At 39.5% G+C, this 27,218-nt stretch overlaps 1 protein-coding gene across 1 annotated transcript in view; it reads right to left on the bottom strand.

Annotated features, from left to right (window-relative positions):
* AK9 (adenylate kinase 9) overlaps positions 1 to 27,218 on the bottom strand; it is a 115,129-nt gene that overhangs the window by 81,132 nt on the left and 6,779 nt on the right. Inside the window, exons 5-9 of the mRNA XM_068984940.1 lie at positions 24,808 to 24,920; positions 20,994 to 21,182; positions 17,794 to 17,922; positions 13,407 to 13,481; positions 1,742 to 1,840 (exon numbers count right to left, since the gene is read on the bottom strand). Coding sequence (XP_068841041.1) covers positions 1,742 to 1,840; positions 13,407 to 13,481; positions 17,794 to 17,922; positions 20,994 to 21,182; positions 24,808 to 24,920 — 605 coding nt within the window. The remainder of the gene's footprint in view (positions 1 to 1,741; positions 1,841 to 13,406; positions 13,482 to 17,793; positions 17,923 to 20,993; positions 21,183 to 24,807; positions 24,921 to 27,218) is intronic.

The raw sequence follows: 27,218 nt of genomic DNA, 5'->3' as shown, positions 1-27,218 counted from the left end.
AGACCAGATTACTGGAGTGGGTAGCCTTTCCCTTGGTACACAGTTAAGTCAGGAAGCAGCTGCTTTTTCCTCACCATCCCTATTTCCTGTCCAAACTTGGGGAAAGTGTTTGGATAGCCGACCATGCTCCCGTCTCAAGTTCTCTGGGCCACGTATCTGTTGGGGCAATGAGATGAGCTTCCAAATGAATTTGATATCACAGCCTTAAAAACGATCAGGACTGCCTCTGGTTAAACAAGGCAGACGGAACACACGCATTTGGGTTTGCTGATTTCCTAAAACCTTGTGGAAATCACAGCAGAGTTCATTTCATGAGAAATGGACAGAGAAACAGAAGAGACCAGAAGAGCTGACAGCTGGGCAGTTGCCGCTACATACTTCTGTAAACTAAAAAGCAGGTGGACTAGTGGTAACTGAGGTCAGAGGAAAGTGAAAGCTCAGTGTCTGTGGTGGCAGGGAGGGTGATGGAGGATGGGTTGAGGACAACAAGAAGCAAGTCAAGTCACTGCACAGTTCCAGAACGGCTCAGGACCTGACAGCAAGCACCTCTGAAGAGCAGGAATGGAGAGCAGAAGACAGGATTGGCTGAGAATCTTTAAGAGGAGGTTCTAGTGGCCAGGGCTGCACCCCACTTCACTTAGCTGCTGCCTCTTCAGAAGACCTCAGCCAAAAGACTGGATGCTTACCTTTGGGTGGCTGAACCAAAAGAGGAGAAAGATTAAGCCCATTTGGCTTCTCCTTGTGAAGCTACTCTCCACTAGCCCTCTCCCTCCACTAGCCCTCTCCCTCGCTAGTGCCCTCCTCTTCTGTGGTTCACTCTCCCAGGGCCTCTCGGGCTCATTCTCATTCTTTTCCCGCGAGAACTTGAGAACTAGCCACAGTGGCCTGCCGCCCACCAGGCTCGGAGCTGCCGCGGTGCCCAGAGCTGCCGCGGTGCCCGGAGCTGCCCTATCCTGGCTTGGATCCTCCTCCATGCCATCGTCCTTTCCCTGATGCCGAGACCCCGGGGACTACAGGCTGGAAGAACCTCCAGGTTTCCTGAATACTTTAAAATTTTCCTTCAGTGATGACCTAGAAGAAGAGGCTCAGTACAGAGCCTCTGTGTGCATCAGGCCCACCTTTCCTCCTCTTCAGTATCAATTCGTGTTACCTATTCCCAGCTATGTTCCCCAATTAAAATCTAGGGATTACACAGTACAGGTAAACAAAATGACCTCTATCCTTAAAGATCATTTTATTAGAATTATAATATCTACTTATGATTCTGGCATTAGTTGTTTAATTTCTATTTTTTTTAAAAAGGTGAATCTAAACTTCCCAGAATAGATTAAATCCTCTAGCTAAAAAGTCCTGGTGGCCCTTTTAGCACTTGGCAATTATAAGTTGATGACTGTCATGTCCACATTACGTCATTTTAGTAGTTATTTTAAAAACTGGTTGAATGATGGAGGGAATGAACGAATAGTTAGAGAATTGAGGGCTGTAATGTCTTTGGTGCTGCAATTTTTTAAAACTAAACTTGGGTTTATTTATTATACTTATTAAATTGTTCTGATTTATTGTCTTTCTTTGTTTCAAAACTTTTGTTTAGTGTTTACAAGGATATTGTGCCAATATTATAGCTTCTGAAAAATCAAATCTATTTTTCTAAAAGGTATTCTGAGATGCTTTTAAACCTTGAAAGGATACAAATTAAGGGCACAACATGGAGGGAAAGGGTAGACAGTTAAAAGTAACTTACATTTTCCATTGTGTCGTTAATATCTTCCTCTGTACTCTGAAGTTTGGTTATAACAGCTGCTCTTTTTAGGTTCAGATATTTAAGTCGATCCACAACCGTCTAAATTTAAAGAATGAGTCTTTTTAATACATTGGCATTTGAACATTTCAAATATTTTGAAAAAGTCACGTGCTCATGAGCAGAGTATTCCCTTGTTCTTCCCGGCTTCTGGTAGAAGCTGGCAATTTTCAGTGTTGCTTGGCCTGTAGTTGCATCACTCCCATCTCTGCCTCCATTGTGAGCCATCTTCTTCCTGCGTTCATAAATCTCTTAAAAGGATGCCAGCCATGTTGGATTAGGGCCCATCCTAATTCACTGTGGCCTCATCTTAACTCAATTACATCTGAAAAGATCCTATTTCCAAATAAGGTCACACTTATAGGTATTGAAGTTTAGCTCCTCAATATTATATTTTTTTGGGGAAAACAGTTCAACCCACTAGAGTCTGCCCTTTGGTCGTCAGATAGTCATGGCCTTTGAGGTCTAACACTGTGGGATGTCTTCAGGCAGAGAGAAGAAGGCAGCCATGTAAAAATGGAAGCAGATGTTAGCATTAGCTACCACAAGCCAAGTGGTGCCTGGTGTTACCAGAAGCTGGATGAGGCAACGATGGATCCCCACTTAGAGGCTTTGAATGGAGTGAAACTCTGCCAACACCTCGATATTAGACTTCTAGCCTCTAGAACCGTAATAAATATCTGTGATTGTAAAATACCTAGTTTGCAGTACTTTGTTGTGGAAGGACTAAGAAACTAATATACTATGTAGAAGACTATGAAACACAGTCTGAGATGAGAGATGGTAAGATAGACAAGGTCTTGATGGTGTATCGTAATCTATGGTAGACTGTATTATTTGTTCACAATTCATCCTTTCCTCCTTTCCCTTGTTAATGCCCTAGTTTATGTGAGAATACTTAGTTCATTGGTATTGAGCTTCTGCATGTAACTTGTTCTAGCCAATGAACTGTAGGCAGAAGTACCAGGGTGCCAATGCCAGCTGGGGCCTTAACAATCTTGGTGAATTTCAACCAGGCCTGTTGGAACTTCTGCCCTTTCCCTTGAGGAAAAAGGTATATCCCAGGTTGTAAAAAGTAGTCAAATTCTGAGTGCATTTTGAAGAAGAAAAAGCCTGCTGTGTATGCTGACAGGTTGGTTGTTGAATGTAAGAAAAAGGGCAGTTGGAAGGACAGATGTGGCATTTACTGAGAGGGGAAATTTGTGGGAGGAGTGTATTTGGGGCAAGGTGGTGGTGATGGTGGACCAGAATTTTTTGAAAATACTTTTATTTATTTGGCTGTGCTGGGTCTTAGTTGTGGCATGTGGGATCTTCAGTCTTCCTTGCAGCATGTGGGATCTTTAGTTCCTGTATTCTAACTCGTAGTTATGGCATGTAGGATCTAGTTTCCTGGTCAGTTCAGTTCAGTCACTCAGTCATGTCTGACTCTTTGTGACCCCATGAACTGCAGCACACCAGGCCTCCCTGTCCATCACCAACTCCCAGAGATCACCCAAACTCATGTGCATTGAGTCGGTGATGCCATCCAACCATTTCATCATCTGTCGTCCCCTTCTCCTCCTGCCCTCAATCTTTCCCAGCATCAGGGTCTTTTCCAATGAGTCAGCTCTTTTAATTACATGGCCAAAGTATTGGAGTTTCAGCTTCAACATCAGTCCTTCCAATGAACAGCCAGGACTGATCTCCTTTAGAATGGACTGGTTGGATCTCCTTGCAGTCCAAGGGACTCTCAAGAGTCTTCTCCAACATCACAGTTCAAAAGCATCAATTCTTTGGCACTCAGCTTTCTTTATACTCCAACTCTCACATCCATACATGACTACTGGAAAAACCATAGCCTTGACTAGACGGACCTTTGTTGACAAAGTAATGTTTCTGCTTTTTAATATGCTGTCTAGGTTGGTCACAACTTTCCTTCCAAGGAGTAAGGGTCTTTTAATTTCATGACTGAAATCGCCATCTGCAGTGATTTTGGAGCCCCAAAAAATAAAGTCAGCCACTGTTTCACTGTTTCCCCATCTATCTGCCATGAAGTGATGGGACCAGATGCCATGATCTTAGTTTTCTGAATGTTGAGCTTTAAGCCAACTTTTTCACTCTCTTCTTTCACTTTCATCAAGAGGCTTTTTAGTTCCTCTTCACTTTCTGCCATAAGGGTGGTGTCATCTGCATATCTGAGGTTATTGATATTTCTCCTGGCAATCTTGATTCCAGCTTGTGCTTCTTCCAGCCCAGCGTTTCTCATGATGAACTCTGCATATAAGTTAAATAAGCAAGGTGACAATATACAGCCTTGACGTACTCCTTTTCCTATTTGGAACCAGTCTGTTGTTCCAGGTCCAGTTCTAACTGTTGCTTCCTGACCTGCATATAGGTTTCTCAAGAGGCAGGTCAGGTGCTCTGGTATTCCCATCTCTCTCAGAATTTCCCACAGTTTATTGTGATCCACACAGTCAAAGGCTTTGGCATATTCAAGAAAGCAGAAATAGATGTTTTTCTGGAACTCTCTTGCTTTTTCCATGATCCAGCAGATGTTGGCAATTTGATCTCTGGTTCCTCTGCCTTTTTTAAAAACAGTTTGAACATCTGGAAGATCACGATTCATGTATTGTTGGAGCCTGGCTTGGAGAATTTTGAGCATTACTTTACTAGTGTGTAAGACAAGTGAAATTGTGCGGTAGTTTGAGCATTCTTTGTCATTGCCTTTCTTTGGGATTGGAATGAAAACTGACCATTTCTAGTCCTATGGCCACTGCTGAGTTTTCCAAATCTGCTGACATATTGAGTGCAGCACTTTCACAGCATCATCTTCCAGGATTTGAAATAACTCGACTGGAATTCCATCACTTCCACTAGCTTTGTTCGTAGTGATGCTTCCTAAGGCCCACTTGACTTCACATTCCAGGATATCTGGCTCAAGGTGAGTGATCACACCATTGTGATTATCTTGGTCGTGAAGATCTTTTTTGTATAGTTCTTCTGTATATTCTTGCCACCTCTTCTTAATATTTTCTGCTTCTGTCAGGTCCATACCATTTCTGTCCTTTACTGAGCCCATCTTTGCATGAAATGTTCCCTTGGTATCTCTAATTTTCTTGAAGAGATCTCTATTCTTTTTCATTCTATTGTTTTCCTCTATTTCTTTGCATTGATCACTGAGGAAGGCTTTCTTAAGTCTCCTTGCTATTCTTTGGAACTCTGCATTCAAATGGGTATATCTTTTCTTTTCTCCTTTGCTTTTCACTTCTCTTCTTTTCACAGCTATTTGTAAGGCCTCCTCAGACAGCCATTTTGCTTTTTTGCATTTCTTTTTCATGGGGATGGTCTTGATCCCTATCTCCTGCACGATGTCATGAACCTCCGTCCATAGTTCATCAGGTACTCTATCAGATCTAGTCCCTTAAATCTATTTCTCACTTCCACTGTATAATCATAAAGGATTTGATTTAGGTCATACCTGAATGGTTTAGCGGTTTTCCCCACTTTTTTCAATTTCAGTCTGAATTTGGCAATAAGGAGTTCATGATCTGAGCCACAGTCTGCTCCCGGTCTTATTTTTGCTGACTGTATAGAGCTTCTCCATATTCAGCTGAAAAGAATATAATCAATTTGATTTTGGTGTTGGCCATCTGGTGTTGTCCACGTGTGGAGTCTTCTCTTGTGTTGTTGGAAGAGGGTGTTTGCTATGACCAGTGTGTTCTCTTGGCAAAACTCTAGTTCCCTGACCAGGGATCAACCTCAGGCCCCCTACATTGGAAGTGTGGAGTCTTAGCCACCAGGGAAGTCCTGGGTCAGAAGTTTTAAATCTGAACTGGCTATCAGACATCCAATTGGCTATATTTAGTAGCAGTTGATTATACAAGTGTGAAATTCAGGGAAAAGGTCTGGAATAGTAATATGAATTTAAGAATTGCCAGCATTTAGAAAGTATTTAGAGCCACTGGGTTGGAGAAGTCTCTCAAGAAATGAGGGCAGATAGAGAAGAGTACTCAAGGAGTGAGCTCTGGGATCCTCCAACTCTAGAGATTAGAGATGTGGAATGTAGAAGCAGAATGAGCTTTAATAGTGTGAGGGCCCAGAAGACAAAGGAAGAAAGGAGCAGGAAGAAAGAAATGAGAAATATTGCTTCTAGGTTAATTCGATGAAGACGTAATAGTCACCACTGCCTTTGGTCAGGAGATCATGGATGATCTTGGCAGCAGTGTATTCTAAGTGAGGAGCTTCTCCCTAATCTGATTACACGACCAGCTTTATTATTTATGTGGCCACCAACCATATCAAACTAAAGATGTGGGCATTGCTTCTGACTTTTCTCTCTCCCTGTCCTCCTAGATTAATTCACTCACTTCTGTCCATTCCCACAGTCACTACCCTGGGTTAGGCCACCATCTCTTGCCTGCTCTACTACAATCTGCTTCTCAGTTTTTCCTCTGCACTGCAGTCTGAATGATCTTTCTTAAAGGGAAGTAGTAGCATTTTCACTCTTGGGCTTAAAACCTTTCACTGGCTGCCCACTCCTTCATGATGTGGTATAAGCTCTTTAGTGTGGCTGATAAGATCTTTCTTGATTCAACCTCTGCTTATCCCTAAAGTTCTGGCACTATTCTACCCCTCCTACTCCATCTCCCTACAAACTCCTCCATCTTTTAATCCTGCATTCAGTAGCTAGAACTCACTATGCTCTTTCTTTCCTCTGGGGCTTAACACAGACTATTTCCTCATCCTAGAACACTGTCCCAGCTCCCTTCTCTCTCCCAGCGCTGAGGGTCTGATTCTTACTCAACATTATAGTTTCAGTTTGGAAATAATTACAGACACATGGCCTTCCTCACTAGGTTAGGTCCTGCCCTTCTGCCATGAGTTCTTCTTATAGTATTGGGATTTTGCCAAAAAGTTCATTCAGCTTTTTCTGTAACATCTTACAGAAAAAAATGAACGAATGAAATTTTTGGCCAAGTCAATACTTTGTACCTCCCAGATCAAAACACAAACTGTCCTTTATTTATTTCCCCCCAATATATTAGATATAGCATGAGGGAAGGGATTCATCTGACCCCTTCCCATGTGTATCCTCAGAGTTTATCATAATGCTACCCATCTATGAAATAGGTTATGACTTTTGTATTATTTTGTATTGTACTGTACATTTTTGCATTTTATAATTTTTATAATGCAAATTATTTTGTATCATGTTTGTATTTGTACTTTCTGGTTATTTTAAAACAATGAGTGCATATGACTTTAAGAATCAGAATGATTTTTTTTAAATACACAAATTTATAGATATACATTGTAAATTGGTGGCTGCCAGAGGTGGGAGGGGGTGGAGGATGGGAGGTGAGCAAAATGATTGAAGGACATCAAAAGGTATACACTTTCAATTATAAAATAAATAGGTCATGGAGATGTAGTGTACAGCATGGTGGTTATAGTTGATAGTACTATATTACCTATTTGAAAATTGCTAAGAGAACACATCTTTTTTTTTCTTTTTTTAATATAAACTTATTTATTTTAATTGGAGGTTAATTACTTTACAATATTGTATTGGTTTTGCCATACATCAACATGAATCCACCACAGGTATACACATGTTCCCCATCCTGAACCCCCCTCCCCCCTCCCTCCCTGTACCATCCCTCTGGGTCGTCCCAGTGCACCAGCCCCAAATATCCAGTATCATGCATTGAACCTGGACTGGCGATTCATTTCAGATCTTAAAATTTTTCATTACAAGAGAAAAAATTCTGTAACACTTTCTCTATGGTGACAAATGTTAACTAGACTTATTGTGCTGATCATTTCACAATATATATAAATATCGAATCATTGTGCTGTATAGTGATAGTGATAGTGATAGTGAAAGTTGCTCAGTCGTGTCTGAATCTTTGCGGCCCCATGGACTATACAGTCCATGGAATTCTCCAGGCCAGAATGCTGGAGTGCGTAGCCTTTCCCTTCTCCAAGGGATCTTCCAGCCCAGGGATCAAACCCAGGTTTCCCACATTGCAAATGGATTCTTCACCAGCTGAGCCACATGGGAAGCCCAAAGACTAATTTGGGGAGTAAGGAACCATTATTCTGCCTACCATAACTGGCCTACAATTATTCATAGAATTCCCTTATAGGCCTTTACATTTCTGTACTATCTGTAGTATTGTCTCCTCATTCTTTCCTGATTTTAGTTTTATGTTGTATATCTGAAACTAATATTATATATCATTTATATCTCAATTTGGGCTTCCCTGGTGGCTCAGATGGTAAAGAATCTGCCTGCAATGTGGGACACCTGGGTTCAGTCCCTGGGTTGGGAAGATCCCCTGGAGGAGGGCATGGCAACCCACTCCAGTATTCTTGCCTGGAGAATCCCCATGGACAGAGGAGCCTGGCAGGCTACAGTCCATGGGGTCACAAAATCAGACATGACTGTGACTAAGCACAGCACAGCATACCTCAATTTAAAAAAAGAATGAAGATACTTTCATTTGTGGGGAAAACACCTTCTCTTCCTTACCTCCAAGTGGGAAGTTATCACATGAAATGTATTTAAATGATGCATTTGGTATTAAATGATGCATATGGTATTGATACCATAAACAGAAGAATTACTATTATATTTTAGCCAAAATCATGCATTAATTTTTCAAATTCATATATTTAAAAAACTTCTTCCCAGAACTTTTTTTTCTTCTTTTTTCTGATTATAAACATCTTGAACAGAAAAATTTCTCCGTATCTCTCCTTAGAATAAATTACTAGAAGTTGGGGGTCTTTGGACAGACAATAGACATTTAAAAAACCTTTTGGATATATATATGCCCTATAATTTTCCAGGAAAATTGCACCCTGGGTGCTTCTACTGAAAGAGCAAGAAAGCATGTTGCAAATGCTTCCAACAATCCTGGATATTGGATAAATTTGTTAAAATTGCTAAGAAAATGCTGTTTTATTTTTTATGCTGATTGCATTTCTTTGAATAATAATTTGATTGATGAATTGCTTCAGTCGTGTCTGACTCTTTGCAAACCTATGGACTGTAGCCCACCAGGCTCCTGTGTCCATGGGATTCTCCAGGGGATCTTCCCAACCCAGGGATTGAACCCATGCCTCTTATGTCTCCTCCATTGGCAGGCGGGTTGTTTACCACTAGTCCCACTGGGAAGCCCCACAACTGGATTACAGTAGTTTAAAAAATAATTATTAAACATTTTTTTCTAAATTACCTACTCATGCCCTTGGCCTGTTTCCTGTATTGTATTTGCTTTTTTCCTATTGAAATATCAGAATTTTTAAGATATTTAAATAATAAAAGATATTCAACATTTGTTTATAAGTATGGGAATTATTTCCCCTCATTGTCATTTGGCTTTTTTAATACTGAAAATAATATTGTATTTTCAAATATGCATATATATATATTTAAAAACAGCTTTATTGAGATGCAATTTATAAGCTACTTAAAGTGTATAAGTAAATGGTTTTTAGTATAATCAGTGCAACCATCACTACAATTAATCCTGGAACATTTTTGTCACCCCCCCAAAAGATACCCTTTACCCATTAGCAGTCACTCCACATTTATCCTGGGAGCTCCCATAGTGGTAACCATTCCCCCCACCATGACCCCCTCCCACTCATCCATTTTTTGTCTTTACCAGATTTGCCTATTTTGGACATTTCAGTAAGTGAAATCATATGATGTATGATCTCTGGTAACTTTTACTTAGCCTGTGTTCAAGATTCATCCATGTTGAAGCATGTGCCAATAATTCAGTTTTTAAAAAATTGCTGTATAATATCCATTGTGGGGCTTCCCTGGTGGCTTAGATGGTAAAGAATCTGTCTACAATGTGGGAGACTCAGGTTTGGTCCCTGGGTTGGGAAGATTCCCTGGAGAAGGAAATGGCAACCCACTCCAGCATTCCAGTATCCAGGAAATCCCATGGATAGAGGAGCCTGTTGGGCTACAGTCCATGGGGTTGCAATGAACTGGACACAACTGTTGCTGTTCAGTCACTCAGTTTTGTCCAGCTCTTTGCGACTGCATGCACTGCAGCATCCCAGGCTTCCCTGTCCTTCACTGTCTCCCGGAGCAGGCTCAAACTCATGTCCACTGAGTTGGTGATGCCATCCAACCATCTCGTCCTCTGTTGTCCCCTTCTCCTCCTGCCTTCTATCTTTCCCAGCATCAGGGTCTTTTTCACTGAGTCAGCTCTTCATTTCAGGTGGTCAAAATATTGGAGCTTCAGCATCAGTCCTTCCAAGTGAATATCCAGGGTTGATTTCCTTTATGATTGACTGGTTTGATCTCCTTGCAGTCCAAAAGACTCTCAAGAGTCTTTCCCAACACAACAGTTTGAAAGCATCAATTCTGTGGTGTTTGGCTTTCTTTATGGTCCAACTCTCACATCTATATGTGACTACTGGAAAAACCATAGCTTTGATTATATGGACCTTTGTTGGTAAAATAACATCTCTGCTTTTTAATATGGTGTCTAGGTTGGTCATAGCTTTTCTTCCAAAGAGAAAGGGTATTTTAATTTCATGGCTGCAGTTACCATCTACAGTGATATTGAAACCCAAGAAAACAGTCTGTTACTGTTTCCACTGTTTTCCCATCTGTTTGCCATGAAGTGATGGGACCGGATGCCATGATCTTTGTTTTCTGAATGTTGAGCTTTAAGCCAGCTTTTTCACTCTCCTCTTTCACCTTCATCAAGAGGCTCTTTAGTTCCTCTTTGCTTTCTGCCATAAGGGTGGTGTCATCTGCATCTCAGGTTATTGATATTTCTCCCGGCAATCTTGATTCCAGCTTGTGCTACATCCAGCCCAGTATTTTGCATGATGTACTCTGCATACAAGTTAAATAAGCAGGGTGACCATATACAGCCTTGACGTACTCTTTTCCCAATTTGGAACCAGTCCATAATTTCATGTCCAGTTCTAACTGTTGCTTCTTGACCTGCATACAGATTTCTCAGGAGGCAGGTAAAGTGGTCTGGTATTCCCATCTTTCAGAATTTTCCACAGTTTGTTGTGATCTACACAGTCAAAGGCTTTAGTGTAGTCAATGAATCAGAATTACATGTTCTTCTGGAATTCTCTTGCTTTTTCTATGATCCAGCAGATGGTTGCAATTTGATCTCTGGTTCCTCTGCCTTTTCTAAATCTAGCTTGTACATATGGAATTAATCAGTTCACATACTGTTGAATTCTAGCTTGGAGGATTTTGAGCATGACATTGTTAGCATGTGAAATGAATGCAACTGTGTGGTAGTTTGAACATTCTTTGGCATTGCCCTTCTTTGGGATTGGAATGAAAATTGACCTTTTCCAGTCCTTTGGCCACTACTGAGTTTTCCAAATTTGCTGGCATGTTGGGTGCAGCACTTTAACAGCATTATCTTTTGGGATTTGAAATAGTTCAACTGGAATTCCATCACCTCTACTAGCTTTGTTTGTAGTGATGCTTCCTAAGGTCCACTTGACTTTGCGCTCCAGGATGTCTGGCTCTAGGTAAGTGATCACACCATTGTGGTTATCCAGGTCACTACAATCTTTTTTGTACAGTTCTTCTGTGTATTCTTGCCACCTCTTCTTAATATCTTCTGCTTCTGTTAAGTCCATACCTTTTCTGTCCTGTACTGTACACATCTTTGCATAAAATATTCCCTTGGTATCTTCAGTTTTCTTGAAGAGATATCTAGTCTTTCCCATCCTATTGTTTTCCTCTCTTTCTTTGTTCAGTTAGGAAGGCTTTATCTCTTTGCTATTCTTTGGAACTCTGCATTCAGATGGGTATCTCTTTCCTTTTCTCCTTTGCCTTTTGCTTCTCTTCTTAGATATTTGTAAGGCCTCCTCAGACAATCATTTTGTCTTTTTGCATTTCTTTTTCTTGGGAAGTTTTGGATCACTGCCTCCTATACAATGTTATGAACTTCCATCCACAGTTCTTCAGGCACTCTATCAGATCTAATCCCTTGAATCTATTTGCCACTTCCACTATATAATCATAAGGGATTTGATTTAAATCATACCTGAATGGCCTAGTGTTTTTCCCTACTGTCTTCAATATAAGTCTGACTTTTTGCAATAAGGAGTTCATGATCTGAGCCACAGTCAGCTCCTGGTCTTATTTTTGCTGACTGTATAGAGCTTCTCCATTTTCAGCTGCAAAGAATATAGTCAACCTGATTTTGGTATTGACCATCCGGTGATGTCCATGTGTAGAAGAGAAGGTGTTTGCTATGACCAGTGCGTTCTCTTGGCAAAACTCTGTTAGCTTTTGTCCTGCTTCATTTTGTACTCCAAAGTCAAACTTAGCTGCTACTCCAGGTATCTCTTGACTTCCTACTTTTGCATTCCAGTCCCCAGTGATGAAAAGGACATCGTTTTTGGTGTTAGTCTTAGAAGATCTTAAATGTCTTCATAGAACTGTTTAACTTCAGCTTCTTCAGCATTAGTGGTTGGAGCATAGACTTGGATTACTGTGATACTGAATGGTTTGCCTTGGAAACAAACTGAGATCATTCTGTCATTTTTGAGATTGCGTCCAAGTACTGCATTTCCAACTCTTTTGTTGACTATGAGGGCTATTCCATTTCTTCTAAGGGATTCTTGCCCACAGCAGTAGATATAATGGTCATCTGAGTTAAATTCACCCATTCCCATCCATTCCCATCCCAACACAACTGAGAGACCAACACATCCATTGTATGAATATACATTTTATTTATCCATTCATCAATTGTTAGACATAGGGGTTGTTTCTACCTTCTGGCTACTGTAAATAGTGCTGCTACGAACAGTCACATACAAATTTTCATTTAAACACCTGTATTCAGTTATTTTGGGCAAATACCTAGGAGTTAAATTGCTGATTCATATAGTAACTCCATATTTAACCTTTTGAGGAACTGCCAAACTGGTTTCCAAAGTGGCCACACCATTTGCAGTCCTACCAACATTGTATGTTGGGCTTTGCTGGTGGCTCAGCAGTGCAGGAGACTATAATGCAAGAGACTCCAGTTCGATCCCAAGGTTAGGAAGATCCCCTGGAGAAGGAAATGGCAACCCACTCCAGTATTCTTGTCCAGGAAATCCCATGGACAGAGGAGCCTGGCAGGCTACAGTCCATGGAGTTGTAAGAGTTGGACATGATTTAATGACACTACCACAGCAGTGTATGAATATTCTGATTTTTCTACATCCTCACCAACATTTGTTATTCATTATCTGTTTTTTTGTTTTTTCTTTTTAATTTTAGCCACCTTAGTGGATTTGAAGTGATATCTCCTTATAGCTTTGGTTTGCATTTCCCTATTACTCATGTTAAGCATTGTATCATGTGTTTATAGCTCTTACCTGCTTTTACTTTTTTTCAAGGTACTTTTTGTCACACAGAGGTTTTAAATTCAAATGTAGTTTTGATTTAAATATGGACAGATGAATAAATATCATATTAAATTTTAAGTGTCAAAATGAATTTTTCAAAAATAAATGGTATTCAAAATGTAAATCTATTTTTGATACAAAAATAAGTATCATTCAGTCAATACTTTTTTGATTTTCCAAACTGTGACATATTCTTACTGAGCATTGCACTTACCATGAACAGCTCCTCTGGGGGCTTGTTTCCATCTAGCTCAATAAGATACTGGGAATCGTGTTCAGCCATTACTTCCTGCAGATAATCAAAAAGAAGCCTTATCATTCAGGATCATTGGCAAAAGTTCAGTCTTCATATATCATGAAGAAATCTTTAATGCTAAGTTATTTGCTATATACATGACATACTGGATGTTATTTTCAGTGCTCAGGAGAACTTTTACAAAAGCCTAAACTAGTCGTACCATGAATTCTGTTCTTTCTGTTTCTTCTGTTTTTCTCTACAGTGAGACATCCACCTCTCTGCATATATTCATAGAATAATTTCTGCCAAACTGCTAGGTGAAGAATGGGCTTGGTTTGTTTCACTTTTTATTCCCCTGGCTGTGGGTGATGTTCAGTATCTAGAAATCCATCTCTGTAAACTACTGAACCATAACCTCTGTGCATTTTGTTAGACCTTTCTTTTCCTTAACATTCATAGAAAGTCTTTAACCTTTATCTGCCGTATGGTTTGCAAATGTTTTACCTGGCTATGATTTATCATTTGACTTTGTTTATGGTATCTTTTGTATTATAAAATATATTTATGATGAAATCTGTTATCGTTGTTTCTGGATTTCCTTTCTTCTTTAAATTAGATTTTTCTGTATCTCAAGATTATATTAATATTCTTGTAAATTTTCTTCCATTCCAAGAAAGTAGGTGTGGTGGAGATATAAGATCCACCTCTACCCTTCTTCAAAGACTCAGATAAGATCCATCTCCATCTTTTTTCATGGTTTTCATAAGACCCTTATTTACCTGCCTCCATAAAACCCTAGCCCCTCTCTTTGAGAAAGTCTTCATTAGTGAATGTTTTCCCTGTTGCCATAGTCTGGAACAAAATCACCTACTTAAATGTCCAGTACATTTTGTCTTTCATAATACTGTGTAAGGTTATTAGGTTCTAAGTGTTTCTCTACTTCTAGACAGAAGAACCATTATGCCTGCATTGTTTAACCATAAATTCAGTTCAGTCACTCAGTCATGTCCGACTCTGCAACCCAACGGACTGCAGCACGCCAGGCCTCCCTGTCCATCACCAACTCCTGGAGTTTACTCAAACACATTTCCACTGAGTCAGTGATGCCATCCAAACATCTCATCTCCTGTCATCCCCTTCTCCTCCTGCCTTCAATCTTTCCCAGCATCAGGGTCTTTTCAAATGAGTCAGTTCTTCGCATCAGGTGGCCAAAGTATTGGAGTTTCAGCTTCAACATCAGTCCTTCCAATGAACACCCAGAACTGATCTCCTCTAGGATGGACTGGTTTGATCTTGTAGTCCAAGGGACTCTCAAGAGTCTTCTCCAACACCACAGTTCAAAGGCATCAATTCTTCTAGTAGAATCCAAGAATCCAACCATAAATTACGATGTTCTAAACAAGGATGTACATTATGCTTTTCTGCGTTTCAGATACTTTCCTTAAACTAGATTCTTTTTATTTCATAGCCTTTTTACCTTAAATTAAAAATATTTTTTTTGCTTTACCACACAGCATGTGGTATCTTAGTACCCTGACCAGGGATCAAACCCACAACCTCTGCAGTGGAATCTCAAAGTCTTAACCACTAGACCACCAGGGAAGTCCTAGGTTCTTCAGAATGAACTTAGTATACTAAGTCTAAAGGTATGAAGACTCTTAAGGCTAAAGACACAAACACCGGGTCAGACCAGTAGTCAAGCTGCGATGTGAAGACAGGCAAGAATGAAGACTTGGCCTGGGATTAGTCCTGAAGCAGGATAGAAACCAGACACTGATGCAGTTACTTTGCTCCTACTTGCTTTCCTCATGTTTTTTAGAGGAACACTGAATTTTGGTGGTCTTGGCCTCCCAAGTGAATCCACATCTCAGCCAGATCAGAAGGGACTAGAATTGTAGGCTCCTGCCTTTCAAGGGGGTTGCATGACTGAAGCGACTTAGCAGCAGCAGCAGCCTTTCAAGGCTCTTCCCAACCTCCTTCCACACATATCAGCACCCTCAAATTACCATACAAGGCAAGCTATACACTAGATCTGAAGTCTAGGTTCTTGGCCTAGAAACTTTTGTCTGAGCAGTCAGTTCTTATCTATGCTTTGCTGCAGGGCCTAGAAAATTTCCACTTCTGTGCTTTTCTCAGGCAAGCTATCTAAAAACTACCATACTAATTTATATTCCTTTCAGCAGGGTATGGGAGTGTTTGCTTTACCACATGTAGTTGCTAGAATTAGGAATTCTTATTCCTTGTCCATCTTTTAAAATTTAACTGGGGAAATATTTCTTTAGCATTTAATTATTATCAGTAAAGCTGAATATTTTCCTATAGACTTGTTACTCTTTTGTCATTAATTTTTGTGAATTGTCTGCTCATATTTGTTACTCATTTATTATCTGGAGGGTAAGACCTTACAGGTTTTAGAAAAATCATATCTATGATCTTTTTTTCCTACATTTTAAAAAATTGAAGGATAGTTGATTTACAATGTTGTATTAATTTCTGCTGTATAGCAAAGTGATTGTTATGTATGTATATGTATATATAGACGTACACATTCTTTTTTAAAATTCTTTTCCATTGTGGTTTATCATAGGATATTGAATATAGTTCCCTGTGCTATATATTAGGACATTGTTATTTATCCATTCTATATATATTAATACTAATTTGCATCTGCTAACCCCAAACTTCCAATCTATCCCTCCTCTACCCACCATCCCCTTGTCAACCATGCCTGTTCTTTATGTCTGTGAGTCTATGACCTTTCAGTATATTAAACCTTTAAATATTTTATCAGGGTCGATGTGGATATTTTTCTTTTAAGTAAGGGTTTTTTTAAAATTATGTCCAGAAATTTACATGTCATGAAATGGAAGCTGTTATTTTTTCTTTGTGACCTCATCATTTGTTCAACTGAACATCTGTCAAGCGTTTAGCACTCGCCAGACTTTGGGCACTGCACTGGACATTGATGATGCAGGGAGTCCCTATCCTTGAAGAGACTACCTCTGCTTCCCATTCCCAACTCCCTGCCCATGAATATAATTTTCTAATCTTCTGAATCTTATTTTAATTATGCTTTGTTCACACCCAATTCCAGCAGCTCAAGGAATATGTAGAATATTTTTGTTGAAGGAGAAAGAATGTTATAGACAGACATCCAGATTACCCTTAAGAAGCTATGTTTAGAGGCCAGGGATAGAAGAGGAAGAAAGGAGGAATCAGTCATACATAAGAAAACAAAAATACTGAATCACTGTGCTGTATATCTGAAACTAACACAATACTGTAAATAAATTTAAAAAATAGAACAATTTGGATCTCACTGAGGAGGTGGACAATGGGAATGAAAATGATCCACTTGTCTAAAAATATATAAACATTATAAAACACCATGAAACAAATTCTTTTAATTTCTCCATCAGATGGAAAGAGGCAATTTGAGGACTGTTTTTCATTTGTCTTTGTAGTTTATTGCTTAGCATGGTATCTGGCCAAATACCATATAATAAATGTTTGTTGGATAAATCTCCAATATAAATTGGAGTCTGCTCTGGATTTTTAAACATAAAAACATGCTTTTCAATAATCATAATTTCAGTAATCATCCTTTTAAAATGCTAATTCTTTTAATTATAACTTTCTTATTACAATATATAATAGCCTTATCATATTTACAAATAACCAACTTTGAATAGGATACACAGAGAAACCAGTCTTGGATGGCTTTCTTTAGATTGTAATTTAACTAAATTAACAGTTCCTTTCAGAATAAAAGATGCACCTTAGGTGTACATTTGTTTTTATAAACCCATACATTTTGGATTCAAAATGCTTTTACAAAACAATGCCTTAATATGGACTTTCCAATCCCCAACCATAAATAAATTCCCCTAATGACTTTTGAAACATGCAATTCATTTATCACTTTTCAGCAGCACTGTTGCTTTGTAAGAATAAAATAATGTTGCTCTGTGAAACAGCCTTTGGAAAGCAATCTTACTCTGATAGCATTTTACCAAGCTCAAGAGGAGGAGAATGAAGCAGATAATACACGAGGTGAAGAAATGTGAAAGCTATTTAACCAGGGATAAAACACAAATAGGGCTTCACTGGCAGCTGAGCAGTAAAAAATCTGCCTGCAATGTGGGAGATGCAGGTTTGATCCTTGGGTTGGGAAGATGCCCTGGTGGAGGAAATGGCAACCCATTCCACTGTTCTTGCCTGGAGAATCCCATGGACAGAGGAGCCTGGTGGGCTACAGTCCATGGGGTCACAAAGAGTTGGACGTAAACCAAAGCAACTTAGTACACAGGCATGCAAAACACAAGTATCAAATTCCTTTTTTAGCAATATATCTTTTTCTTACTTCTAAAGGATGAAGAATTATTTCCTTATAAAGGTTAACAATGTGTTCGATATTTTCCAAATAATCCTCAGGTCTCTGAACGAGGTGTTGAAGAACTTCAGCCACCATCTGCATTTCAGCAATAAATGCCTAAATGGAAAAGAAGTCATGTTTAATATCTTTATGTTAATGATTAGTTCATTTCCAAGTCATATCCCTCTCTTCCTATACCTGCATGCCATTTTGGGGTAAGAAGCAGGGAAAAGGGGAATTGGAAATAGGATTTTTATTTTAGAGAGATTGAACACCCTGAAGGTCTTTTATCAGATGGAATAAAGTTTTAAACTGACTTGGATACTTACTCATTTCTTTTGCCCCTCAATGAGTAGGGAAGAGTATGGGAGTAACATCCGATTTTTAGAGACAAAATAAAGAAGTTGGATTTTCTCTAAGTACCTGAGCTTGTAGCTCATTCACTCATTGATTCATTCATGTATTAATAGTAAAACTTAAGTGCCTACCCCACGCCAGACACTGTTCTAGGAGCTTGAAATATAACAGAGAACAAAACTAAGGGCTTGGGGCTTAGACAGCACACATCCCAATTGAGGAAGACAGAGCATAAACAAGTAGACAAATAGATACATCACAGGTTAGGCTGTGGTGGTAAGAGCTAAGAAGAAAGATGATGGCAGGGGAGAAGGGATGGAGAGTGATGGGGGAAGGTGGTTATGAAAGGGTTCACAGAAAAAAATGACATTTGTATCATATTTATTTCCCCATTATTATCATCATATTTGGGCTTCCCACGTGGTGCTAGTGGTAAAGAACCCACTTGACAATGCAGGAGACTGAGATGCAGGTTCAATCCCTGGGTTAGGAAGATCCCCTGGAGGAGGAAATGGCAATCCACTCCAGTATTCTTTCCTGGAGAATCCCATGGACAGAGGAGCCTGGTGGGCTACAGTCCATAGGGTTGCAAAGAGTCAGACATGACTGAAGCAACTTGGCATGCATGCACATATTTATTATATTTGTTATGATGGTATGCTTTATTCATGTTAAAATCACACACTTTTATTCCTATTTGCTATGAGGTTTACTTGAAATATTTAGCTAAAATAGTTGCTGGTTATTTATCCAATGCCTTATTTGCACAGGGAAGATTATTTTATATTTTTAAATGGGCATTCTTACATTAATAGGTTTTTAAAATTGAGATATAATCGACATATAACATTACATTAGTTTCAGGTGTACAATAGAATGATTCAATACAGTTGATCTTTGGGCAATGTGAGGCTGAACTGTGGTGGGTCCACTGATAGGATATTTTTCAACAGTAAATACATAGTGCTACATGATCTGTGGTTGGTAGGATGCAGAACCGTGGATATAGAAGGCTGACTGTAAGGTTAACTTGGATTTTCAGCTTCACAAAGGGTCAGTGCCCCAACTCTGGAGATGTTGAAGGATCAACTGTATTTGTACTTATTGTGCAGTGATCATAATAAATCTAATTAACATCCATCATCATACATGCATGCGTGCATGCTAAGTTGCTTCTGTTGTGTCTGACTCTTTGCAACCCTATGGACTGTAGCCTCCCAGGGTCCTCTGTCCATGGGATTCCAGGCAAGAATCCATTGCCTTCTTCAGGGGATCTTCCTGACCCAGGGATTGAACCCAGGTCTTCCGCATTATAGGCAGATTCTTTATAGTCTGAGCCACCAGGGAAGCCCATCATCATACATAGTTACAGTGGTTAACTATGAAGTTAACATAACCCCTTAAAAGTTCTACTCTTAAATGAAAGATCTTTTCATTTAAGATCTGCTCTTAAATGAAAGAACAAATGTCAAAAATTCATTTACCCCATTAGTGAGGAAAACAGCAGGATAACAAAACTGAAGTATGTATAATCACTGAAATCAGAGTGCAAAGTTTGATGTCCTGCTTAACATCCTTCAGGGCAATAAAACTGTTGCCTTTGGGGTTTATCTTTTCTACTAGACAAATGATTTGCAATGTATCATTTTCTATATTAACATCAGACTTAACTGAGTCTAGGCCCTAATAGAAATAGTATTTATTCATGATAATATATAAGTTATAGAAACTACTTAAATTATTAAACATTATAAATAAGTAAATCTATAATAGAAATCACAGGTATATTCCAATAGAGCAAGGACTGGCAAGCTGTGACCTGTCTCTCTCACCCCAGTGGGCTAAATCCAGCCCATTAGCTATTAACAAATTTCCTGAGTAGATGAGTGAAAGTCACTCAGTCATGTCAGACTCTTTGTGACCCTATGACCATACAGTCCATGGAATTCTCTAGGCCAGAATACTGGAGTGGGTAGCCTTTCTCTTGTCCAGGGGAATCTTCCCAATCCAGGTCTCCCGCATTGCAGGTGGATTCTTTACCAGCTGAACAGGAGGGATCCCCAAGAATACTGGAATGGGTAGCCTATTCCTTCTCCAGTGGATCTTCCTAACTCTTAGCATCCCATTTTCCTCATTAAGTCTGGTATAAGATTCTTTTGAGGTCCCGATGCGTTATGCTTACTAGTATTGACTTTAGGATTGTTATTATATGTGAAATTGGGATATAGATTTCTTTTCATGTGCTCTCTTTGTCAGAGTGTGGAATCGGGGTTATGTTAACTTCATAAACTGGATTCTATTTGGGCTGCCTTCTTCCTCAAATTACATATGTTTTGTGTTGTTCTGACTCTTCACACTAGCTTGCATAGTGCTTGACACATGACTCTCTGTTGCTATGAAATGAAGCAGATTAGCTATCAGGATATGGAGGGACTTCCATCCTGACAAGAAGGATGACCTTAAACTTGATGACCTTTACATTATGATCTAATAGTTCTTGAAAACATGAAATATTTTTTGTTTCCTCAAACTAAAACCTTAAGGAAAATATAATTTTCTGTATAGAATATTCATATTCTGTCATTTAATTACAGCAGTTTTAAAAAATGAAACCGATACAGTGCAAGCAAGGTGTTTTTTATTTCTTTTTTAAAATTTTAATTTATTTGGCTGCACCATTTCTTAACTGCGGCACGTGGGATCCAGTTCCCTGATCAGGAATTGAACCCAGCCCCGCCTGCATTGGGAGTGGGGAGTCTTAACCACTGGACCATCAGGGATAGTCCCTATAGCAAATTTTAGAAATATAGCATCTTGTACACAGATATTACCTCTTCTTCTTCTTGCTCTTCCTCCTCTTCCCCCTCCTCTTCTCCTTTTCCTTCCTTTTGGGCTTCTTTCTTCTTTCTCCTACGATTCTCAATGACTTCAGGATCCCACTGATCTCTTGTGTATATGTTTCCTGTACTACTGTGCTGCCTTTGCCCCGAAATTCTTTGGCATAAATCATAGTCAGGGCACTAAGGAACAACATTAATCATTACTCAAAACATTTTGAGTATGCCTTTGCTTCCTGTTCATATATTATGCAATATATCAACCCCCAAATTCCTCAAAACCCTGAGCAAATACAGTACTATAAATGGTATTTTGAATCAGATTTCATCACCTGCCAAGAGAGGCACAAGATACAACTTTTATGTTATGGCAACACTTTCTTTACCCAAAAGTAATACATATGAGAAAGTTTCAGAAGCTGTAGAATAAAAAAAAGAGAGAGAATAACAGTAGAAAGAGCTAGAGAAGTAGAATAGAAAATCTGTTTAGTTAGCAGAGGTATTACAGGAGGATTTTGTCAGATTAGTTTGAAAAGGCTGAGAATGGATGAAAATGATGGGATAGCCACATTTTTTTTCCCAACAAAAAATATATCATGTATTTATAGTATTTACTATGATATACAGCTCTATGGATGAAGTATTTCATAAAATAGCATCAACGAATGGGATCTGAAAGGTCACCTGGTTTAGTCTAACCTTATCATTTGCAAATGAGAAAACTGAATCTGGACAGTAAAAAAGGCCAAAACCAAAGTCTGTGAGTGATTTCCTCATTTCAAGTGCTTCCATGTGTATAATATTTCACTCAGTTCTTAAACTAACCCTGTCAGAGAAGTAATAGAATATTAGGACCCAAACCATTTCAGATCAGAGAGGGACTGCTCTGGCAGCATCAGGCCACAGTCGTGAGGGGCAACTACAGCCTGAGCCCAGGCCTTCTGCTCCATAGCCCACTCTCTGTAACTCATTATTAATGATAAGCTAAGGTTTGGGGCTGTAAAGCCCGCTCTGAGTATTTCTCAGGATAAAAACCTCTGGATGACATTCTCTAGTAGCGGTTTTAAAACATTAGAGTGTAACTCTATACAGAGGATTATAAATAAAAGTTCCTGCTTCCCTTGTGATTTATTAAGTCTGGAGTAAGGCTCAGACATTTTAACGAACATCCTCAGTGATTCTGATGCCAACAGTATATGCACCACACATTTGAGAAAGGGGGCAAGAAACTTTAGAACTTTTCATGCTAATGTTCTGATTTCCTCTGACCACTTCTATATGGAAATGGGATGGGAATTTATTGAGGCAAGACTTTTATTTAGGCTAATTTTTCACACACAAAAGATTTCAACCCATACTGCTAATTTAAAATATATATGCATATATGCCCTTATTCAGCAACCTAGAATGCCCACATTGTGGGTCCTTGGCAAAGACTATTGCCTCTAGCTGTCTCCTGTTCTCACGTATCAGTTCAGTTCAGTTCAGTCGCTCAGTCGTGTCTGACTCTGTGACCCCATGGACTGCAGCAAGCCAGGCTTCCCTGTCCATCACCAGCTCCTGGAACTTGCTCAAACTCATGTCCATTGAGTCGGTGATGCCATCCAACCAACTCATCCTCTGTCGTCTCCTTCTCCTCCTGCCTTCAATCTTTCCCAGCATCAGGGTCTTTTCCAATGGGTCACTTCTTCACATCAGGTGGCCAGAGTATCGGAGCTTCAGCTTCAGCATCAGTCCTCCCAATGAATATTCAGGACTGATTTCCTTTAGGATTTGATCTGCTTGCAGTCCAAGAGGTTTTCAAGAGTCTTCTCCAATACCACAGTTCAAAAGCATCAATTTTTTGGTGCTCAGCTTTCTTTATAGTCCAACTCTTACATCCATACATGACTACTGGAAAAACCATAGATGGACCTTTTCACATATGGGAAATGATTTATCAGTCTTAGGGTGCGGCTGTGCCTCAGAGCAGTCCTCAAACTTCAGCAGCATCAGTGTCACCTGGAGAACTTTTTCAACACAGACAGCTGGATGCCACCCCCCACAGTTTCTGTAGTTCTGGGTTGCTCCCTGAGAATCTGCATTTCTGACAAGCTTCTTGAGTGCTGCTAATGCAGTTGGCTCTAGGAACAAACTCCGAGGACCATTACTGTAGTAGATCACTGGCCTTTAATGCTTTTTTCTTTTTTTTAAAGTACAGACCACTTTAGAATATGATGATGCCATAAGATTTTGCATCAGGAAAATGCCCATACACATAAAATTTGCATATAATTTCAGATGGTTCATGGGTGCTTAAGTGAACTTAAGGCTTAGAACTTCTGGTCTAGAACTCCCAGACTCCATTCCCAAATAAGGTCAGACCATCAGAGAAGTGTGTGCTGTACTGAAGTTCTGTTTCACACGAGGTCCTCTGATTACACTCCAGCTAGGAACTGCCATGGACACCTACCGTCACACTTCTAATATTAGTGGGGTTAAGGACTTCATTTTCTACACACAGTACAATCCTTATATTGAACCCATTTTAAGACATATCTCTCATTAAGTTTTTCCTGAGGAATTCCTCATCTTCTCAAGGACAAAGTGAATTTTATATAACTGGTCACATTTCCCCTTCTACTTTGGCTCATCAAACTTAGAACCAAATTCATGACCCAAATTTAGTGAGCATTTGGGGCCTTGCTGCCTGTATATCTGTGTGTTCTTATTCCACTAAGTCTTAATTTCCTGTACACTCTCTATTTTCCATGGCCTAGACTTTATATTTGGTTTCAGTTAAATCTTTGAGATTTGTTTTTTCTTTTCTCCATTATACACATGTTCACATGGGTGACATTCCAAAAGTCACAAAGGGATGTTGATTGGCCCTTGACCATGATCTGTGGCTGGGGCTGCAGATAACACCACCCCAGCACTGTATGCCACCTGTCTCTCACAGCTGGCCCAAACACACCACTGAGTCCCCGCACCTGAGCTGAGAACCATCTGACGTATTTATTTTGAGTTGTCAAACCCTTTGGGGAACCAGGCAGGGTATTATTATAAATAGCTATCATTCATTTTATAAACTAGGGATCCTCACCTCACTGCATTCTTACCATAACCCTATGAGGCAGCTATCTTTGTATCATCTTTGTTTAGAGGAAACTGAGGCTCCTAAATGTGATTTACCAAGTTCTACAGTTGGTAAAGGAAAGAACTGGGACCAACCTAGCAATGTTATTAACATTCATACATCGGAATCATTTGTTCATCCTTTCATTTTATTTAACTGGCCGCCTTATTAGGTACCATTTATTGTGCTATTTGATGTTTACAGGAGTAAGACATGGTTCCCGCCTCCAAGCAAGGCATGAGTCTAGAAGAAAATGGACAATTATAATATAATGCGGTATTAATAATATGATAGAAAAGAGCAATATGAACGGTTGTCAGACAATATTTAACTTTTCTGTGGTGAGTAGAGAGTGGGGTATAAGGAGAGAGAGAGAGAGCGTAAGAATGAGTCAGTTGTTGTTTGTGTTACTGTGGAGGGGGTGGTCATCAGGGAACATTCTGTAGAGATGATGCCTGAACTGACATTCAAAGAATGACTATGGTTAAGCCTGGTGAAGGGACAAGAAGGTATTTCCTGTGGACAGAGCTACAGGAGCAAAAGAATGGAGGTATGAGAAAATACAATTCAGTCCCTAAAATTGATTCATAGTTATTTTTCCTTGACTCCTTAAAAAATTAATAACATTCCTTGAATTTAACTATCAAAGATAATGTTTATATACTCTATACTAGAAAGACATATTCTTACCTTAATATTGATTATAATATCAGGTTTCAATTTTAAATTTCTAATTAATTCTATTTGCTGCAGAGTAGTCATGGCATCCTGTGAAAGTGATGGTATTTCAGTGATAATATAGCCTGTAGAGTGAAATATAATTTTTAAAGTTTTATAATATTATCAATATCTGAGAGCAGATTTATTATTATTTATAAAAACATCATTTCTCTATTGATGAATACTAACACTGATCTTAAAATATCTGTTGACATTTAAAATTAATAATTAAGGTTATTGCCACATGATGTATAACCATGAATAATGTTTTTCTCACAATAAAACTATTGGGCTAGAGGAAACATCTTTAAAAATTCCAAATCAATTTATTTTAGGCACAAGAGGTGCCTAGAGAAGGAAATTCCATGCCAGTAATTCTTTAACTCATCTTAGGAAAACTCATATGATGAGTGGTAAAGGTAAATCGTAGGGGTTGCATGGTATATTATTTTTCTTTCTTGAATTAATATTTCATAATATAATAGAATATACATATACAGTATATGTACAGTACATATGCAGTGTTTATATAAGTTACAGAGAGTAAAAAAAATACCCATGTAACCCTCATACAGTTAAGAAACAACATTATTAATATGATTTTGGCTTAGTATGTTTATTGGCTTGCATCCCTACCCAAAAACCTATATCTGCTCATTGAAATTCACCCTTGATACCATTATCATATTAGTTTCCTTAATATATTTATTTAATATGTCACTCTATTGTTTGAGAAACCTTTCTCTTTTTTAAAATTTATTTATTTTTTAATTGAAGGATAATTGCTTTACAGAATTTTGTTGTTTTCTGTCAAACCTCAACATGAATCACCCGTAGGTGTACGTATACTCCCTCCCTTTTGAACCTCCCTCCCATCTCCCTCCCCATCCCACTCCTCTAAGTTGATATAGAGCCCCTGTTTGAGTTTCCTGAGCCATACAGCAGATAAACCTTTCTCTTAATAGAACAGAATAAAGTCTTGACTCTGTCACTGGAAATTAAAGGCCTTCAACAAATTTTTTCTGCTGTTTTATAGAATATTTTTTCCTTGGAGGAACTGACAAATTATGGTTATTAAGCTTTGATTTTTGGCACACATTTTATAAAAAGTTAGTGGAGTGAGGTTGTCAAGTGCCGCCTCTGGGACATGATGGCTGGCATTAACCCCCCGGACTGACACACTGCAGTGCTGGGTGCTGCCGTGAAGGTGACTGCATGACTCAGCCCCAGACTGAATTCAACCCTTGCCCAGCTGACCTATCTTGATCAGATAAGTCCAGAGACCAGTCAGTCCCCAGAGATCATGCCCTCCCCCTCTAAGCAACAAGGCACTACACAAGACCTCCCTCCCATCCCCTCTGCTGCCAGCACTGCTCAGCTCTGTGTATCTCAACTGGATGACAGAAAGATGCTTGGCACTCTGTTTGCAGTGCTCTCTAGCACCCTGCCCATTACCACAACCACTGCCACTGCTCAGAGAGCTTCTCAGGCATTCCAAGTGTGACTGTTTGCAGGCATGCCAAACCTTGGGTAGACATGTATATTCGAATGACTTTCCTACTTGGTCTCTTTCCTGGTGGAACCAGCTGGAAGGTAGAACCAGCAGAAATAGCAGGTTGTTTCCATGGGGTCTGGCTCTTAGTGTTCTGCCTCAGTGTTCTGAGCAATGGATTTGGGCGCTTTACCCATTGAGAGGTGGCCAGTTATCATCATATCCAGACCCCAGAAATATATTTATGGAAGAATTGTGGCACAGATAGTTATGTTGCTTGTCTCACCGTTGAAGATTTAGAGGAATAACTTAGTTCTCTAGATCCAATTCTGGGAAGATCTCAAGGGGATACTTCTCAGAGTGGCTGAACCCACCATCAACCTCTCTAATCCCAGAGATGTGTTGTAAAGATGGAAGCATGGGTGAGGATTCCACCATCCCATCCCACCTTTCCTTGACACCATTACTAAGCCCTTACACTCCATGCTTTGAAGATGGAGGAATAGTAGACCCTACACCCCTTCTTGCTGGGAAGCTCTGCATATTCCATCATAGGCAAGATAGGCACTCGGCAGGCTAATGCCCAGCCTGCATCACCCCCACCAAGGGACAACTCAGACTGTTCACACCACTGCCCAGGGGAAGCCAACTGGCCCATACCATCACTTTGCCACCGCTTTCTGGCACAGTGGGAAGAAGAAGGTATTCCCACAAAACCGAAGATGGCATGCCACTGCTCTTAGGCTGAAGTGTTGAGAGATTCATGGACTTCAGGTAGCTTAGCACCCAGCCAGCCCTGATAGTTATCTCACCTCATGCCAGCCTGACATGAATGGACACACTGGTGATCAATGACTTATAGTACCATCTACAATATGACACACCTTGG

Source organism: Capricornis sumatraensis, chromosome 13 (assembly GCF_032405125.1).
Source record: "Capricornis sumatraensis isolate serow.1 chromosome 13, serow.2, whole genome shotgun sequence".
In the NCBI taxonomy this organism is placed as follows: Eukaryota; Metazoa; Chordata; class Mammalia; order Artiodactyla; family Bovidae; genus Capricornis; species Capricornis sumatraensis.
Note: the sequence above shows the minus strand (reverse complement) of the source record. Positions and strands in the feature narration are given on the sequence as shown.